The sequence below is a fragment of the Enhydra lutris genome, unplaced genomic scaffold (genome assembly GCF_002288905.1).
Source record: "Enhydra lutris kenyoni isolate GAN:26980312 unplaced genomic scaffold, ASM228890v2 scaffoldscaffold20, whole genome shotgun sequence".
In the NCBI taxonomy this organism is placed as follows: Eukaryota; Metazoa; Chordata; class Mammalia; order Carnivora; family Mustelidae; genus Enhydra; species Enhydra lutris.
In genome coordinates, this window is record NW_019154104.1 from 6,648,442 (window position 1) to 6,668,423 (window position 19,982).

The following is a 19,982-nucleotide window of genomic DNA, read 5'->3' on the forward strand; positions in this document are numbered from 1 at the left end:
GAAGGTGCACGCTCAACCACTGAGCCACGTAGGCGCCCTATTCCACAACTCTTTTGTGAAATGAACATATTACATATGTGCCTTCTTAATTGACTACGTACTTTCTGCAGCTGTGTTATGATGTTAACACTGCTTTTCTTACGGATAAATTTTAGAATCTAATTTCAAAATTGTTAAGAGCTTTCCCCCTTCTGTCTAGTCTCTGCTTGTTTCTCTACTTTTAGGCTAATGCTCCAACTTATTTTTCAAATTTGTTGAAGTTTTAAATTTAAAAATTTTCCCCACTTTTGCTCAGGAGAAGAGGAAATACTTCTTTGAATGATGATTTAAATGGACCTATTTCTCTTGAAGTTTTCCAAGAGTCCTGTCATTGTGTCAGCACTGTTAGAATATAGATCAACATAAATTATAAAATATTCATAATGTTTCCTTCCCATAATTAGATTTTTATTTATGGGACTGTGTATTAGCTGGTATTTAAAAATTAATAGAAAAGGATAAAAAGTTTCAACAACAAAAGTTAATTTGCAGGAAAGAATATGTTTTAAGATATGCCAATGTTCAGGGGTACCTGAGTGGCTCAGTTGGTTAAGCATCCTACTCTTGATTTCAGCACAGGTCATAATCTTGGGGTCATGAGGGGCACCTGGGTGGATCAGTCGGTTAAGTGTCTACCTTCAGCTCAAATTGGTATCCCAGGGTCCTGGGATCAAGCTCTGCATTGTGCTCCCTGCTTAATGGAGAGCCTGTTTCTCCCTCTCCCTCTGCAGCTCCTCCTGCTTGTGCTCTCTCTTTTTCTGTCAAATAAATAAATAAAATCTTTAAATAATAATAATAATCTTGGGGTTATGAGATTGAGCCCCACATTGGGCTCTGTGCCCAATGTGAAGTCTGCTTGAGGATTCTCTATCTCTCTGCTTCTGCCCCTCCCCCTGCTCTCTCCTTATGTAAAATAATGAATAAATCTTAAAAAAAAAAAAGATGTGCCAATGTTCAAAATGCTTTATTGTGACCTTTAAAATTTCTTTTCAGTGCATAATAAACTAGTTGACTATCCTTTGAACAAAGCCAATTACTCTTAAGAATGAGGTTTTTATTCTAAGCATTCATAGAAAATTCTCTACAGACTTTAATGAACATCATGAACAGACTAAAGATATTGTCACATGTATTTTTATCAATCAGAGGTCAAAATAGCGATATTTCTATTCACTATTCTGCAGTTTGTAATCTTTTTATTATCCCTTAAACACCTCTCATGAACAGCATACCTTGAAAGATTATAGGAACCAAGCTGCAAATATTAATTATCAATTTATTTTTTAATGCTTATGAATCAAGATTTTATATTAGAATTTTCTGATTAATTCCCCACAAGATAGTAATTAATTAATTATAACTTCATAGTGGAGAAAACTGGTAGGCACCAACTTAACTGAGTGGCCAAAGTTAACATAACCAATAATGGAACAAATAAATATCATCTGCCTCTGGGTCTGATGTACTGAGACAGATACAACATTGCTTTTTGTATTCCTGCCAACAACGTAAAGCAAGAATCTAGTAGTGAGGGGAAAACATCAGACAAGCCCAACAGAAGAACATTCTACAAAATAATCTGCATTCTTCAAAATGTTAAAATGATGGAAGATAAAGAGCGACTCAGAAACTTTTCCAGGTGAAAAGAGACATGGAAATTAAAATGCAACATATGAATGGAATCCTGGATCAGATCTTGAAATTTTAAAATGTTTCCTATAAAGGATATTAACTAGACTACGGCAGCATTTGAATACGGTTTATAGATCCAATAATGGTACTGTATCTATGTTAATTTGCCCCTGCTTCACTCCTAGATCCCTCAGGACTGTCATGGAACAAGCAGGGTCTCTCTCCCTCTGTGTTCATGCCCTTGCCCCAGTAGGCCACTGAGGCTTGTTACGCTTAAGCTTGTGGTGGGAATGGAAAGATGTTCTTGGTCCTTTTGTCCAGCCTCTCAGGCTTAGACAGGTCTGTGAGTCTGGGCCTGGGCACTTAGGCTTTTTTCCCCTACTCCTGCCTTCTCCTGACAGTCAAATGCTACCTTCTATCTCTGTGTGGCCTTTCTGGGGGAGTTCTCTGTTCCCAGCCCAGGAGTATCACACCTCTGCTTTGTGTTGGTATTTGGATGGTATTCCTGGGCCCAAGAGGATTTCCTGCCCCTCCCTAAGAACTGGTGGATTTTGAACTACCCCTCCCCTATCAGCAGTGGATCTTTTTCTGAATCCTACCGTCCTGTAAGTGGGCAGAGTTCTTTGCTTGCCCCCTACAAGAGAGGGACAACTAAGCAGATCTGTGTGCCTGCACCATGAAGGGACCCATACTCCATTTTCCCGCTCTGCCCTTGCTCTGATTTCTTTTTCAGGAAAGCCCTCAAGGAGCTTGTAGCTGCCGGGGAGACTGACATAAATGAATTATACAAGGAGATATAAAATTACAAGTTTGATAAGTATTAAGAGAGAGACACTCGGTGTTATGAGAGGGTATGAGAAGGAGAGTAGCCTCTTTAGGAAGGATTGACTCGAAAACGGCGACAGAGTATACCAGCCAGTCAGCTGACAGTCCCCATGGCAGGGTAATAGGGCACGTTCTAGGAAACAAAAGAAAACCGAAAGACCAGGATGGCAGGAGCCCGGAGTAAGCTGAGTAAGTGGGAAGAAGGTGTGAAATGAAGGTAGTGAAGCAGGAGCCAGGCCATACTGGGGTTCTGGTCCTGGTTAAGGATGTAGCCTTTATTTTAAGCAGTGGGAAGCTGCTGGAGAATTTCTAGTGGTGGTGGTGGTAGGGGGAGTAATCGTAATTTGATTCGCAAAAAATGGTATTTAAGCAATGTATAGTTGAGATCCTACAATGTTTGTATTTTACATATTAAAGGCTTTAAGTTCTTGAAGATAAACCAGCCTGTACCAGAAGGGACCACAAAGAGAGTAAGTAACATTTGAACTATTCAGTGATATGTCAGTATTTTGCATTTGGTTATAGAATGGGCATTGGCAAATGACCTTGCTATAGTGTATTAGATGGGTATAAGTTGTAATTCAAAAGAAATTTTAAATTAACTTAGTCACATTTATTTATTTATATTTTTTTTAAAAAGATTTTATTTATTTATTTGACAGACAGAGATCACAAGTAGGCAGAGAGGCAGACAGAGAGAGACAGGAGGAAGCAGGCTCCCTGCTGGGCAGAGACCCTGATGGGGGGCTCAATCCCAGGACCCTGGGATCATGACCTGAGCCGAAGACAGAGGCTTTAACCCACTGAGCCATGTAGGAGCCCCAACTTAGTCACATTTAAATACGTGGCATTATACTGCAAAATAATGAGCAAATCTGTATTCAGAAACGTTTGTTACAAGTATATTTAGTTTTAAAAGGCTACAAAATATATAGATCAGATATTTGTGGCATGCTCATAGGGTACCTAGAACAAAATAAAAATAAAATGTAAAGATATTGTTTAGAAATAGTGTTTTATTTGTTGGTTAAAATACTTTCCTAGGGGGTGCCTGGGTGGCTTAGTGCGTTAAGCCTCCTCCTTCCGCTCAGGTCATGAACCCAGGGTCCTGGGATTCAGCCCCAAGTTGAGCCCAGAATCAGGCTCTCTGTTCAGCGGGAGGCCTGCTTCCTCCTCTCTCTCTGCCTGCCTCTCTGTCTACTTGTGATCTCTCTCTGTCAAATAAATAAATAAATAAATAAAATATTTAAAAAGAAATACTTTCCTAGTAAAGTCTGTGACTTTGAAATGTATATGGTATTTTACTATTGTCTTGTCTTTTGTACACCCTGGGTTATCTTCTTTTAGCTCCAGTTATCATATCTCCTTTTTCTGGAACTGCACAATCTACAACTAGACTGTGGTTGACTCTCCAGGAAATCCTCCTGCATCAAAATCAGATTAAGACTTACCTTCTCATGAATACTTTGTACCTAAGTTTATTTTTTTGCACAACCTATAGTTAATCTACTTTTGTCTCTTATCTTTCCTACATTATTTTTTTTAAAAATATATAGTAAGGGGCGCCTGGGTGGCTCAGTGGGTTAAGCTGCTGCCTTTGGCTCAGATCATGATCTCGGGGTCCTGGGATCGAGTCCCGAGTCGGGCTCTCTGCTCAGTGGGGAGCCTGCTTCCCTCTCTCTCTCTGCCTGCCTCTCCATCTACTTGTGATCTCTCTCTGTCAGATAAATAAAATCTTTAAAAAAAATAAAAATATATAGTAAGTGGGGGTACCTGGGTGGCTCAGCCATTGGGCGTTTGCCTTCAGCTCAGGTCATGATCCCAGGGTCCTGGAATCCAGCCCCACGTCAGGCTCCCTGCTCCGCTGGAAGCCTGCTTCTCCCTCTCCCATTCCCCTTGCTGTGTTCCCTCGATCGCGGTCTCTTTCTCTATTGAATAAATAAAATTTAAAAATATATATATAGTAGGTGTTAATGATCAAAAGAATTCCAAAAAGCCTCTGATAAGAGCATGTTTACTCTCTAATTATTTTGTAATTTTTAAGATATGGCCTTTAGTTCCATTAAAATGTGCATATATATTTATATTTAATTCACTTTATATATATTTTCACTTGTTTTTAAAGGTACTTATGTACTTATCTTGTATTCTCCTTTCAAACATAAATTTTTCAAAGCACAGACTGCAGGTTCCTTTTCCTTGATTACTCCTCCATACCACCGACCTCAGTGATTCACACGTGGGCGCTCAGTTTATGTTTAGGAATGATTATGGTGGTGGTTCTTAACCTTTTTCTTTCTGTGGCATGCTTTCGATTAGTAGAAGCTTTGGTGATATATCTGAAGGCATTAGAAACATGAAGCAGCTTGAAACAAGTCAACAATAATTACAGAGTAATCACTACTACAGTGGATAATAACATCTTTCAGTATTTGTGCAAGCATCTTCTGGCCTCAAAGGTGTTCTAGTCAAAGTTCATTGAGCAAAATTGTCTCATTTTTTTCATGAGACTAATGTGAAGATATGTTTCTTACTTCTACTGGTAGCTAGTTCTGCAACTCTGTGCTGAGGACGGTAGAATGCTTGGCATGTAACAACTCCATCTAATCCTCTGTGCTAAAACACTTGACAAACTCTAGCATAACTTCAGGAGTTTACGGCCATGATCCTAGAATTATCTCAGCTCCCTAAAAATGCCTGCCCGAGAAAGCTTGGTGCTACCAGCAGAACTTACCATTGTTCCAGCCTGGTAAGAGGGCTGTGAACTCCCTCTTAGGGGAGTTACTTTAGAAAGCTTTCAATTATAAATCTGTTGTCTGCCCTTTGAGATGTAAAGCTACCATGGGAATCTACTTCCTGAAGGACAGAAGAGCAGTCTCTCTGCAATGCAAACCTTCAGGGAGATAACTTTCACCCTCAGTCCCTGCATCTGCAGAAATAAACAATTTCCTAAAATTCATTGTGGTAAGTGCTAAGTGGAGGAGAAGGGCCTAACTCTGGTGTCTGCCTTGCTTTCACGTGCACCACTGCCTTTTGTCATATAGAAGTTTACTTCTCCTCCAGATAAGCTTCAATGAACAAATCTGAGCGTCCTCCTCACGTGGACTACTGGCTCTTCACACCCTGCCTTTTCCCTTTAAAGCACACCCAGGCTTTAAAAAAATCTCTGCTCTTTTGTTTCGGGGAAGTTGAGTTCAACGACCGCTGGACCCTCCTCCCTAGCACAGGAGTATTACTGAATAAAATCTGTCCTCAGAAAAAGTGTCTAGCTTTGTCTTTGACAACAATATGTTGCACTCCTTGCTTGAGTCAGTGTTCTTGTCTGCTGCAGAAATATATTTTACCTGTTGATTACAGTTTGGTAGCATTTGCACGCAGGAAGTAAGCACTTGGCTGCTGAAGGTTGAATCTATGTTAGGAGAGAAGGTTCCACGGGTCTCCTGTGTTTCCGCACATCTTGTTTGCGGCGGCACGGACTGCCTTTGTTCCAGACTATCTCCTCAAGGATGTTTGAACAACCTTGGAAGACAAAGATAGTGTCTCCCTCTAGAACAAAAAGCAGGTTTATTTATTATCCAGTAGAATAACGATAAATAAAGATGATACCTTGCTTGTGGGCAAGAGTCAAAGAGGCTTACTGCCCACTATAAAAGACTTAGGTTCTCTGACCTTGGTTGAAATTCCTTTCCTTAATGAAACTCACTGTCTGTGTAATTACCGTCTGGTCCGCTTTGCATTACTCTGTGGGAATTGGGGCTCAGGGAGCCCATGGCCCAGAGATCACAGAAGAAGCTGGATGATGTAACCTGGAAGTGTGGGTATTAACTCCAACTCCCCAAGAGATAAACTTTAATAACCAGTGGGAGAGGAAACAGCTGGACAAATAAGTCCTCCCTCCTTCCTTTTTCTTCTACATTTTTAAAATCCTGATTTAAAAGAAAATTAATATCTTATTATGGGAAATTTCCAATGTTGCCAAAATTTACTTGGAAACCTAATTTTCATGGTTTTATAATATTTTTCATATGGGCTGAATCTGTTTACTTAAAGTTTTCTCTATGGTTGGATAGTTAGGATTCCTTAATTTTATTGTTCTAAATTATGCCATAGTAAGTATTTTGGCACATGTGTCTTGATCTGTATTTTTTATTATTTCACTGTGACAGGTAACTAGCTGAGAAATTAGTGAGTCAAAGGAAAAGAACATTTCTTTTTTTAATTCAATTAGCCAACATACAGTACAGTACATTATTGGTTTTTGACATAGTGTTCAGTGGTTCATTGGTTGTGTATAACACCCAGAGCTCATCAGATCACGTGCCCTCCTTAATGTCCATCACCCAGTTACCCCATCCCCCGACCCCTTCCCTTTTGTACCCCTCAGTTTGTTTCCAGAATCTCTCATGGTTTGTCTCCCTATCTGATATTTTCCCATTCAGTTTTACCTTCCTTCCCCTATGGTCCTCTGCACTATTTCTTATATTCCACATATGAGTGAAACCCTATGATAATTGTCTTTCTCTGATTGGCTTACTTCACTTAGCATAATACCCTCCAGTTCCATCCATGTTGATGCAAATGGTAGGTATTCATCCTTTCTAATGGCTGAGTAAATATTCCATTGTACACATGAACCACATCTTCTCTATCCATTCTCTATCCATTCATCTGTTGAAGGATTTCGGTCCTTCCACAGTTTGGCTGTCATGGGCATTGCTGCTGTGACATTGAGGTACATGTGCCCCTTCTTTTCACTACATCTGTATCTTTGGGATAACTATCCCAGTAGTGCCATTGCTGGGTCATAGGGTAGTTCTATTTTTAACTTTCTGAGGGACCTCCATACTGTTTGCCAGCTTGCATTCCCACCATCAGTGTAAGAGGGTTCCCCTTTCTCCACATCTTTGCCAACATTTGTTTTTTCCTATCCTGTTAATTTTTGCCATTCTAATTGGTATAAGGTGATATCTCATTGTGGTTTTGATTTGTATTTCCCTGATGGCTAGTCATGTGGAACATTTTTTCATGTGTCTATTGGCCATTTGTATGTATTCGGAGAAGTGTTTTTTCATGTCTTCTGCCCATTTCTTGACTGGATTATTTGTTTTTTGGGTGTTGAATTTGAGAAGTTCTTTATAGGTCTTGGATACTAGCCCTTTATCTGTTATGTCATCTGCAAATATCTTTTCCCATTCTGTAGGTTGCCTTTTAGTTTTATTGACTGTATCCTTTGCTGTGCAGAAGTTTTATCTTGATGAAGTCCCAGTGGTTCATTTTTGTTTTTGTTTCCCTTGCCTTTAGAGACCTGTCTTTCAAGAAGTTGCTGCAGCTGAGGTCAAAGAGGTTACTGCCTGCATTCTCCTCTAGGATGTCTCTTTTTGTGCCAGTACTGTGCGCCTTGATGATCACAGCTTTGTAATATAATTTGAAGTCAGGCATTGTGATGCCCCCAGCTTTGGTTTTCTTTTTCAACATCCCCCTAGCTATTCAGATAAGAACATTTCAAGGCTTGAGATGCCTAAACTGCTTCTAGAAAAATTTCTTGAAATGGGAATGGCATAATCAGATGCATGATTTTTTATAGATAACTCGGGCTGCAGAATCTAGCGAATAGATCATTAGAATTTGAACTGAGCTATAGCAATGGAGGTGTGGCTGTAGAGATGGGGATGGAGTTTAGGAAAATTTCTAAAATAGAATCAAATGGAGTTGTTAATTGGATATGGAAAGTGGGAAACACCAAAGAACCAAAGACAACTGCCTAGCTTCCTAACCTGCCTACATGGAGGAATACTGATGTTGTTAATGTGGAAGAAGGAAATGGCAAGATGTGTAGAAGTGTAGAAGACAACTTGGTTTGAGACTTCTTTTACTTAAATCATATAGCAGTTTTTAGAGGCTTTAGGTAAAATCTAATAGGTACTTGAAAATATGGTTAGTGATGGATAGCATCTGTTGCTTTGTTCTGCCTGGCATCTGGGGCTAGCTTTAGAATTTTTTTCAGAGGAGGATATTTGAGTGGCAATCTGGTTAGAAGAAGTTTTGTCTTTTTTTTTTTTTTAAGATTTTATTTATTTATTTGACACACAGTAGAGAACACAAGCAGGGAGAGTGGGAGAGGGAGAAGCAGGCTCCCCACTGAGCAAGGAGACTGATGCAGGGCTCGATCTCAGGACCTCAGGACCCTATCCAGGGCTCGATCCTGGGACCACGGGACCATGATCCAAGTGGAAGGCAGATGCTTAACGACTGAGCCACCCAGGCACCCCAAGAAGTTTTGTCTTAAAGCTGCATTTAGAGATGCCTGTGTGGCTCAGTCAGTTAAGTGTCTACCTTCAGCTCAGGTCATGATCCCAAGGGTTCTGGGATCGAATCCCACAACAGGCTCCTTTCTCAGCAGGGAGCCTGATTCTCTCTCTCTGCCTGCTCCTCCCCTTGCTTATGATCTCTCTCCCTCTCTCTGACAAATAAATAAACTAAATTTTTTTTATAGCACTGCATTTATTTAGCAAACACGTATTACTTTTCAAAAGCTTAGATTGCATGTGTATTTAGTTGTATAAAAGGAGGTTGAGTAGTACGACAGCATCAAAGTCGCTGAGTAACCACTGCTGGCTTCCATCCCTTCTTATTCTGGTCACACCACTTAAGTTTTCCTTGACAGCATCACCCTTTTCTCACTCTACCTTCCTGGGTTTTAGTCACCAGGCACTATCCTATGGATCCAAGAGTGGGTTCATATCTGAACTCAACCAATCAGAGCCAATGAGACTGAAGTCTGGGAGTTTCCAATGGAACTGCTGAGGAAAACAAAACAAAACAAAACAAAACAAAACAGAAAACTCTTTCCATAGTCATTTGCTAAGAGACTATGATGTAGAATTGGAGATGGTGGCAGCTAGTTTTCTTGTCTGCCAATGGAGTCAACCCAAAGGAAAAGAGAACTGATGATCTGGTTCTGAAAACCTTACTTGAGTCCTAGGATGCCAGTTCTGGGTTTCAATCGTATGTGGCATTAAAATTCCCTTTTTACCTTAAGCCATTTTGAGTGGGTTTCTATCACATACAACCAAAGAAGTCCTGACTAATACAGTATGGGGGATGAGAAAAATGCTTAATTTTTCGAAAGTTTCAATTATTCAAGAAAAAACTTAGAGGGGGCGACCAGGTGCCTTAGTCACTTGAGCAACCGATTCTTGACTTCCGCACAGGTGGTGATCTCAGGATTGTGGGATGGAGCCCAGGATGGGGCTCTTTGCTGAGCATGGAGCCTGCTTAAGTTCTCTCTCCCTTTCCCTCTGGTCCTCACCCCCCTGCCCCCTCCCTCATACTCTTTCTCTTAAAAAAAAAAAAAAAGGATAAAACTAAAAGGAATCCTATTGTGACTACACAAGTATTCTCTTCTATATTTAGTGGCTGACAAGTATATATGGAACATCATCTGTAGTGCCAGGCACTGTGTTAGGCTCTGTGCATAGAACAGGTTAATTTAAAGGTATAGGTACAACAATATATTTATGGACAGTTTATTAAAATATCATTATAATTTGACTGAATTAGCTAGTTAGAATTAATTCATGAATTTTGGGTTTTATATTTTATATACTTTCCTTATATTTCTTTTGCAGACCTGAGGTTAGCCAAAATCCGTGGTCAGCAAATAAAGTTATTTACGTGAATCTTAGAAATATTTCAAATGTCTGGAATATAAAACTCTGTACTAGGAACTCGAGTTTCATAATATAGATGGCCAAAGGGTATTGGAGATTTTACTTAGAATGTCTCAACAAATGTCTAACTCCTGATATATAGAATTTTGGGGGTCTTTCTCCTGTATCCTTATTTGCACTGTTTTCAAAGGTTACTGGTGGTAGAATCTCATCTAGTGATAAAAGCTTGATTAAACTATCTGATGTGATGTTAGTAATAGCAGATTATATAAAATTGTAGGCCGAAGAACTAATCAGGCTTGTTTTTTTCTCTGGTAGCATTCATGAATACTTCCATTTTTTAGCCACCTTTGTGTCTCAGCTGTCTCTTTTGGTCTTTAGTTGTCAGTTGAGGATGCTTTAATTAAGCATGCTTTTGCTTCACACTCCGCCCTTGGGTCATTAAAAATTGTAACGGAAAACATGCTAATGGAAAAATAGTTTAAATCTGTTATTAATATGAGTATTTAAATATATATCGTGGGATTCATAAGACATTGTACTGAAAAATCTGAAACAGAAAAGCGTATTATTTTTCACCATCCTACATCTCATAAAAACTACATGTAACTAGCAATTAGTGTACCACAAATACATGGCAACAAAATATTTCATCTTTTCTAAGTTTGCTGCTTAAATTTAAATGATCATTAAGTGTTTCTTTTTCTTACCAGGGGTTTTCAGGGAACTCACTAGGGTGAGCTAGCAAACATATTCTTAAGACAAAAAAACAAATATAGATGTCAAAGAGAAATTATATGTGCCTTTGTCCAGAGAACCTTTTTATGGCCTCAGAGCCCTTCTCAGGCCTGGGTTCTCTTTTCTCTTCAGCAAGTGCTCAGTACGAATTCCTCTTTTTTCCTGAGATTGTTACTATCCCAAGTCAAAGATAAGCTGCAGAGTGGGGCATGTTTCCCCCAGTCTTGCTCACTACCCCCTTCTAATTCTTGGCTGCTCCTAGAAATTAGGACAAGGATCATTTTCATTATAAAAGTTTTAATCACTCTGGGAATAGCAAAGATAATAAGCTTGAGGACATCTGAAAGCTTAGAAACTACACGAAGTCCTTACACTAAGTTTTTTTGTTTTTGTTTTTTTCTTACACTAAGTTTTTCCTGCATCATAGTTCCTCACTACCCTATTTAGATGATCATATACTGGAAAGTACAGTGGATTTGATTTTTTCTTCCAGACTTACTGGTGGAGTTCACCAAACCTACTTGCACCTTCGGAGTTTACTCTTCATGACATGTACGTAAATTCCTTGCTCTGAGATGGCCCTTCCATTCCTATAGACTAGAAGTCACAATCAAAAGGTGAAAAACATCCCCTCCATCCAAGTAGGTAATTTGCATCTTTGAGGATGTAGAGACTGGTAATATCCATTCCAAGGTATAGATATTCTATAGGAAACAACACTTTTGTGCAGACACATTCCTTAAGAGGATACAAGTTTATTCTAGTTTTTGTCAGATTTCCAAGTTTTGGTATTTTCCAGGGAAACCAAAACCGATTTTTTAGACATGAGTTAGTATTCGTTGTAAAACTTGTGGCTATCATCATGCACTTAAAACCTTTAATAAAAATATGGATTTCAGGGGCCCCTAGGTGGCTCAATTGGCTGAGCATTTCTTAGCTCAGTCAGGTCTTGAGACCCCGCATTGGGCTCCACGCTGGGCATGCAGCCTATATAAAAAAATAAAAATATGGATTTTTAATTATTTTTATAGGTATTGGTAAATCTTTGCATAATCCTGTGAGAAAGGGGGGCACTTAGAAAACTGAAAAGGAGCTGAACTGGCATAGTGAGGAATTCACTTCTCCCAGTAATTTTGTTTCGGGGACATTCTCCAGGATCTCAATACTCAAGCCGTCTTACTTCACCAATACTACAATGCAAGACATATCAACAGTTTATTGGTATTTGAAATAGTAATTAAAAATAAATTCAGGGGCACCTGGGTGGCTCAGTGGGTTAAGCCTCTGCCTTGGGCTCAGGTCATGATCCCGGGGGTTCTGGGATAGAGCCCCGTATCAGGCTCTCTGCTCAGCAGGGAGCATGCTTCCCTTCCTCTCTCTCTCTGCCTGCCTCTCTGCCTACTTGTGATCTCTCTCTGTCAAATAAATAAAAATCTTTTAAAAAAAAAAATTCAGGTGCCATAGCTATTTATTAAGAAATCGGACCTAGGGTGTCGTTTTATGAGCTATATCCTCCTGTCCGTTTTAAGGTCACCTGCACAAATAAGAAAACCTAAACTTAGAAAGTCAGGTTTTACCCCAATGGCTGGTATAGTGAGCAGTATGAAGCACCAAGAAACACACACACACACACACACGAAGTATCAGGGAAAAAATGAGATTGGCATCCTAGTGTTTATTCTCCCAGGCGCAAACGTAGTCCTGGTCGGGAGAGAGGCCTTTCCAGACAGGCGCTTCACCGTTTCCAAGCAGCAGGAAGCTGGGGGTCGCCCACGGTTCGCCAGGGGTCTCGGGGTCTCAGTGAGGGCTCAGCGCCTGTGAGCGGCTGGGGGACTCAGCGCCAAGGCCGGGGTCGGGGGTGGAGGGTGCGGGTGGGTAAGGGCTCCGTCGCTGGAGGAGAGCAGCCAGCCACGGTCGCCTGCAGCTCTACATGCCCTCACTGTCTCCAGCTGAGAAGGGCGGGGCGAAACGGGCGCGGGCGGCGACGGCGGCTGGGGGCGGGGCCACGCGAGACCGCGCCGCCGCTTTTTGCGGTCCGGGGAACGCGCGGCGCGAGCGCGCGGGGCTGAGGTACTGGGACGAGGCCGCGGCCGGACGCGAACGCCGCAGGTGACCGGGGCGGGGAGCCGGTTGCGCGGGCGGTGGCTTAGGAGTGGAGGCGGGGGGCGGGACGTCGCTCGGCTCGGGTCAAAGCCTGGGCGCTGCGGGCGGCGGAGACGAGCCGAGGCGGACGCAGGGCGTGCGGCATCTCACTTGACGGCCGGCGGCGTCCGCGGCCCTCAGCATGTTCCGCGAGGCGAGGGTTCTCCTCCCGCCCGTGGGCTGAGGCGGCGGCGGCGGCCAGAAGAAGCGACATGCACCTGCCCGGCGCGGCTTAGAGGACGCGGCAGGAGGGAAGTCCCGGCCGCCAGCGGGAGGGCTTTCTTCGCGGGGCCGCGGCCGCCTATCGCCGCCGCGGGCCCGAGCTGGAGCGGCGGGGTGGGCGCCCCGACATGGCGGCCCGGAGCGCCCCGAACTGCCACCTGCGGCTCGAGTGGGTGTACGGCTACCGGGGCCACCAGTGCCGCAACAATCTCTACTACACGGCGGCCAAGGAGATCGTGTACTTCGTGGCGGGCGTCGGCGTGGTGTACAGCCCGCGGGAGCATCGACAGAAGTTCTACCGGGGCCACAGCGACGACATCATCAGGTACGGGGTGGGGGTGGGGGCGGCCGTCAGCCCCGCGAACCGCTCGCGGAGTTGGCACTTGCGCGTCCTTCTGGGTGCCTGCCGTGACCCGCTCCTGCAGGGAGCATCGCCCCAGACAGAAACCCGCCAGTGTCTTGTCCCGGATCCACCCTGGTGACACCCGACAAACGCCTTTCCCCGTCTCCGTGTTCTAGAGTTTCTCCGTCGGGTCGGTGCGGTGACACCTGGGCGTTCGGTTTTATGGCTTTGTGCCCCCTTCCTCCTTCAAATTTATGAAAACTGCAAAAAAGGTTATTTTGGTAGCAGTTTATTCCTTTAAATCCCGCCAGAGCTTTCTAATTAAACGAGTTCTTAAAGCACCAAGGTGGAAATCCTTTACCTAATAGGAAACTGACAAAAACACCGCAAGCTGTAGGCTCTAAAATACTAGGTCTTGGGAAGCGCGCGCAGGTGGCAGCCTGGAGGGCACTCACCTCGTGGCCATAATAATGAGTTCAGATTTCACTGCCTACTGTTATCAGCAGACAGAAAAGAAACCCCTGCAGCCTTCAGGTGATTCATTGGAAATTAACGTTTTGCACACCTGAGGGCACTTTGGTGTGGAGGGTTTAATCTGAAGAAGCAGCTGAAAGTGATTACCACTGATTTCTAATTCTCTAGTTTTTGTTTTTTTCCCTGAAGTACTCCTAATAAGTTCAGTTTTGTGCTTTTTATTTAACCCCCCCCCCATTTTAATTATTCTTTGGGCATTAAGATTGGTGTGAGTGCTTGTTTACATTTTAGTGAGCGGTATATTTGAAATTTCATTTCCAATCAGTGTCTCAGCGGAACTTTTTTGACAAAAAAGTTAAAAGCTGCAGAAATGATTCTAGGCCATTGATTATGTTTCAAGCACAACATTTTTGTCCTTGACAGGAGAATATATTTAAAAACATTTTGAGAACGTGTTTGTGTGCTGCTTCTGGGTTTTTAACAGAGCTACCATGATTTGACTTGGTTGCTCAGTCTTCTTTATGTTTCACAGGGATTTAAATTGGGCATTTCAAGTCCAATATCTTCGTTTGCTATCTTGTAGGCAAGATGCTCTGGTATTTACATTCTGTAAATAACAGTTGTTCTAGTTTGTGGGGTCTCTAAAGAACTCTGGTCTTTTAAAAGGGAGAAGGAAACCTAAAGATAGAGCAAAATGAGTAAAGATAAGGAGAGCAAAAACTGAGATTATGGTGTTTTTGTTGGTTTTTATTCATTCACCCCAAGAGTAGAATTTACCCCAATTCTTTGTCTTTTTCCCCAGTCATTTACAGTTTTCTCTCTCCTTTTCCTTGTGTTAGGGCTCCCTCACTAAAACAGGGGGGAGTAGTTTTACTTAATTGAAGCCCTGGTGACTGAAGCCCTCTTCCAGATACTAGCTGTTAGGTTGAATTCAGTAGGCGGGGTATGTGTGAAGGATTTTGAAGTCTTTTCATGGTGCACTTCTATTGTTTTTTATTCCTTGGTAGTGGAGAGCAGTGTAGTACTGAGGTTTTCTGTATCAAATATGATGTATTTGATGGGATAAATTATGTTTTGTTTATTCTTCCAGCAGCAATTAAAGCTATATGTTATTGTGTTTTAGTAAACTAAGGAAGGTAATGCTTTTGTCTTTTTTTGGTATATAGAGTTGCGCAGCCCAAACATATATCTCAAAATGACAAACTACTCTAATTTTTCCCATAATTGGATACATGGTTATGATTTTATGCAAAAGTTCATCCTTAAAGTAATTTATAACAAGATTTCTCAAAACATTGCATTGGGGTAGTGAAATCTGTATCATGTAGCATCTTGAAATTAGTGGCATGTATTGGATACAGTGCTGAGATTGTAACTTAAAAATCAGTGAAAGAGCTCTGGAAATTTTATTTCAAACAAGAATGACACAGATCATTCTTGTTTGTGAAATTGATCAAATTTTTAAACCTTTCAATTTTTGTCAATTTAGTGTTTGAGATGTAAGTATAGAAACTACTCCAGTAACTTTTCAATTATGTCACAACAAAAAATATAATACTCATAAATGTGATACATGCTGGAAAATGTTACTGTAATGTTAGCTTTAGTAATGAAAAGTCAATCCTATTTTTATCATGTTTTGTTTCCATGTTTTGTTGAAACTTACATAGAATTTATTGGTCAAATATGACTTAGTCTGGGGCTAAGATTATTCCAGAATGAGCAGATTGTTGGCCTTAGGTTTTGAAAATGTAGGTGCTATATTGAATGTAAAGACTGTCATTTGCTTACCAGTTCTTCTATCATCTTACTGCATCTCATATGGCCAATAGTGGTGCCACCTGACTTGTCTTACCATTTTGTGTTGCTTGTGGTTGTCTTATTTTTGCTCTCTATCTATATATACTTCTCTAGTAATTTCTCCTTTAGTTTTATTTGTTTCAGTACTACAGTATCATGTAGGAATTCATTCTTCTGTCAGAAATAATAGAGGAATTTTAGGGTCAATTTTTCTTTCTTTTTTTTTTTTTTCTTCTGTGTCTCAAGTTACTGATAAAATTCTCCAGCTTTTAAGTGTTATTACAGGTTTAAATTATAAAATAAATTATGAAAGTCTAGACTACTGGTTTTAGTACAAGATGCACATCTATAGCTTGGTCTGTATTTTGAAACTTTTCTCAGTTGTCTTCCCAAAGGGTGCAATAACTTAAATTTTTTTTTCTTTTTTAAAAGTAGGCTCCATGCCCAGTGTGGAGGCCAGTGGTGGGCTTGAACTCAAAACCCTGAGATCAGGACCTGAGCTGAGATCAAGAGTCAGACACTTGACCAGCTGAGCCACCCAGGCACCCCTAAAATTTATTTTTCTAGTTATGTCCCAACACTTTTTTGTCAAGTTCATTCTTGAAGTGATGAATATTATTGGCCATTTTCAAATCATTTATCACTAGTGAGGACCACTGATGGTGGTCAAGCTACAGTTAGCTTGGTACATTTTGGTACCTGACTCTGGTTTTCTTATGCAAGTGAACCTCCATATTGAACTGCCTGTGCCCATTGTTTCTGTATTTTCTAGGTATAGAGTTTAAGTTGTTGTTTTAAGATTTTATTTATTTGAGAGAGAGCACACACATGTGTGGGGGGCACAGAGACAGAGGGACAAGCAGACTCCCTGCTAAACACAGAACCCGAGGGGCGCTCCATCCCAGGACCCTGAAATCAAGAGTCAGATGCTTATCCTAAACAACTGAGCCACATAGGTGCTCACCCCTCCTTTTTTTCCTAAACATGGTAAAAGTATCTCACAAGTTAGTGATGAGCCTAAATTATATAATGCCTCTGAGATACTTTGGGAAGCATACCATATTAGATGGTTGCAGGTTAGAATGATGATAATCATTGCTTCTAGATGGGACTTTTTTTCTTAGACAAAATGGAATTATAGTAGCTTTTTCCTTCAATTGTGGTAGGTAGTGTTCTTAAGAAAGAAAACTGATCAACTGACCAGAGAGAACCTGGTGAGTGAGGAGGAGCCTGGCCTTGTGGCTTTTCCTCTCCAGCCATGGCTGAGTTGGGGACTGATGGATTCAGTGGGGGGGAAAAAAAGGAAAGAAAAAAAAAAAAAAAAAACAGATCAAACTTCATTGCAATCTAGTAAAAGTGTTTTTTTTTTTTTTAAGATTATTTATTTATTTATTTGACAGGCAGAGATTACAAGTAGGCAGAGAGGCAGGCATAGAGAGAGAGAGAGAGAGAGAGAGAGAGAGAAGGAAGCAGGCTCCCTGCTGAGCAGAGAGCCGGATGCGGGGCTCTATCCCAGGAGCCTGGGATCATGACCTGAGCCGAAGGCAGAGGCTTTAACCCACTGAGCCACCCAGGCGCCCCATAAAAGTGGTTTTTAACAGCTCTATTTATGGTATAGGAATTGAATTATACGAGTCAAATTATAGTTGGAAAAGCAATTCAGAATGTTGATCTTATAGTTGGTCAATATTTTTTTTGTGTTTGTATGGGTTCAAGGTGCAACTTTTTAAGGTCTGGAAGGAATTACTGCAAATCTACTTGTTGTCTACTTATGTTTTCAGTTATATGGCCAGTAACTGGCCGATCATCAGAATCATTTAAAGAGCTTCTTGCCAAAGTTTTAGACTTTCCCTCAGGCGTACTCAGTCAGAATCCTCTAGGATTGAAGTCCAGAAATCTTTTTTTTTTTTTTTTTAATTGCTCCCGATGATTCTATTTGGGAAGCTCACTGTCAATCTGTATCTCAAAACATGCATGTGTAGAATTCTTTACATAAGCAGTTTGAGAAATGGATGTAAACCTCCCTTGAAACCTAATACCATAATTTTCTTAAGCACTGTGTAATATCTAGAAGCAGTACTTCCAAAAATATTAGCATATATACAGATTTAGTAAAATGTCCCTATATTTAAGTTACTAGAATTTGGTGAGCTTGACTTTCATAGACTATATAATTGTATTCTGTAAGATTTCATCTTACGTGTTTGGATATCAAAATATTTATTATTTGTTTTATAAATACTGCATAGTTTAAGGGATAAAATTAGAAGATGTTTTCAGGGAGAGGTAGGAATTATCTGGAATAATAGTTCAAGTTGTCATAAGTGTAAATTAAATGTATTTTTTTTAAAGATTTTATTTATTTATTTGACAGAGAGTGAGAGATCACAAGTAGGCAGAGAGGCAGGCAGAGAGCGAGGGGGAGGCAGGCTCCCCGCGGAGCAGAAAGCCCAGTGCAGGGCTCGATCTCAGGACCATGAGATCATGACCCAAGGCGAAGGCAGAGACTTAACCCATTGAGCCACCCAGGCACCCCTAAATGTATCTTTATTAAGGGAAATGTCAGATTTTTAGATTTCCATTATAATAATTACTATTGTTTTATAATGTCTCATTGAATATGCAGGGAACTAATGAAATATATTTTAGATATAAATGAAGGAAAACATAGAATAATAAGTTCTTAGAACCATTAAGAACTTACTATTCAAGGCCTTTTCACACCTGAAGGAAATACAGGTTTCCTTTTTGAGAGTAGCATGTTCTCGTGAAACTTTTTAAAGCCAAAATGGTGTAAAGCAAAGAAGCAATTACCATTAATCATACAGAAATTTTTTTGTACATTCTTTCACCCAAAAAATAACTTCTCTTAGCTTTTCTGATACCTTAGGATACATATTGCTAATGGATGCACAAATTAAATTGAAATATAAAGCACACATGGTCACAGACACACTTCAAAACTATGACGGCTTGATGCTGGGATGCTGAATGTAGTTCCAAGCAAGGAGCTTTGGGGGGCCGCTCTCCCTGCTTGGGGTATATGCTCAGTGACAGCTTGCAGTAAAAGAAATGCTATTTCTGCTTTTTACCTTTTTTTGGTGAAAGCTAAATTCCTTTTCAGATTCCTTTCAGTTAGTGAAAACAGGCTTTAAAGTAGGTCTTTAGTAAAGCAGGGTGGCGTAATGAACTTTCAAAAAAAAAATGGGAGATACCTGTATTTATTGAGCATTAACTTTGTGTAAGGGTCCTGCCTGAAAATATTACAAGTATAAAGATAAAATCAGTCAAGTGAAGAATTACTTAGGATACTATGTGTACTAGGGATAGCGCTGGTATACCTGTAATCTGGTATGTACATGGAGACATAACAGTTCACAACGATATTTCTTAGTGAATATAGTACTTTAACTGGGTCTTTAAGGAAAACTGGAGGACATGTCATCAAAAGGAATGAATGAAGGTATAGCATCCTGGGAAGGTATAGCATCATATGCAGTGGTCTCATGTTAAGAGAGAATATTTGGAAAAGTTATTTGTACTCACTATCTTCAGTTTTTTTGTTTTTTTTGTTTGTTTGTTTGTTTTTAGGATTTATCCATTTTATAGAGAGTGTGAGCAGGAGGGATGGAGGGAGAGAGAATCTCAAGCAGACTTGACGCTGAATGCAGAGCCCAATGCGGGGTTCAGTCTCACGATGCCAAGATCACGACCTGAGCTGAAACCAGCTCAGGTTTTTTTTTTTTTTTTTTCTAAACATAAAACTTTATTACATTTCTAGTTATGTCCTTTTGCATGACATATTTAGGACCAAGTAGTTAAGAGAAGTCCTACTTCAGGCTGATACTCTCAGGCTCATTTGGTTTCCACCCCCCACCGACAGAGTGACTCTTGTCCCCCTTCCCCATTTCAGCTTGAGGCACTTGATGTCATGAAGAAAGAAATCAACAGACTGGGCCACCCAGATGCCCCTTCAGTTCTTTATCTCCCATTCAGTCCTTTCTGTTTCTGTCCCTTCAGTCTTTATGTTTTACCATAGCAGCTCTTGTCAAGGTCACCAATGATCTCCACATTGCCACATCCATTGATCAACTCTC

The 19,982-nt window shown here is 40.8% G+C and overlaps 1 protein-coding gene across 2 annotated transcripts in view; it reads left to right on the plus strand.

The window, feature by feature from the left end:
* The first annotated feature begins 13,396 nt into the window (after positions 1-13,396).
* LOC111148777 (echinoderm microtubule associated protein like 5) overlaps positions 13,397-19,982 on the plus strand; it is a 177,961-nt gene continuing 171,375 nt past the window's right edge. For both annotated transcript variants that reach the window (XM_022505578.1, XM_022505577.1), the window contains exon 1: positions 13,397-13,593. In XM_022505578.1, the coding sequence (XP_022361286.1) occupies positions 13,397-13,593 (197 nt within the window). The remainder of the gene's footprint in view (positions 13,594-19,982) is intronic.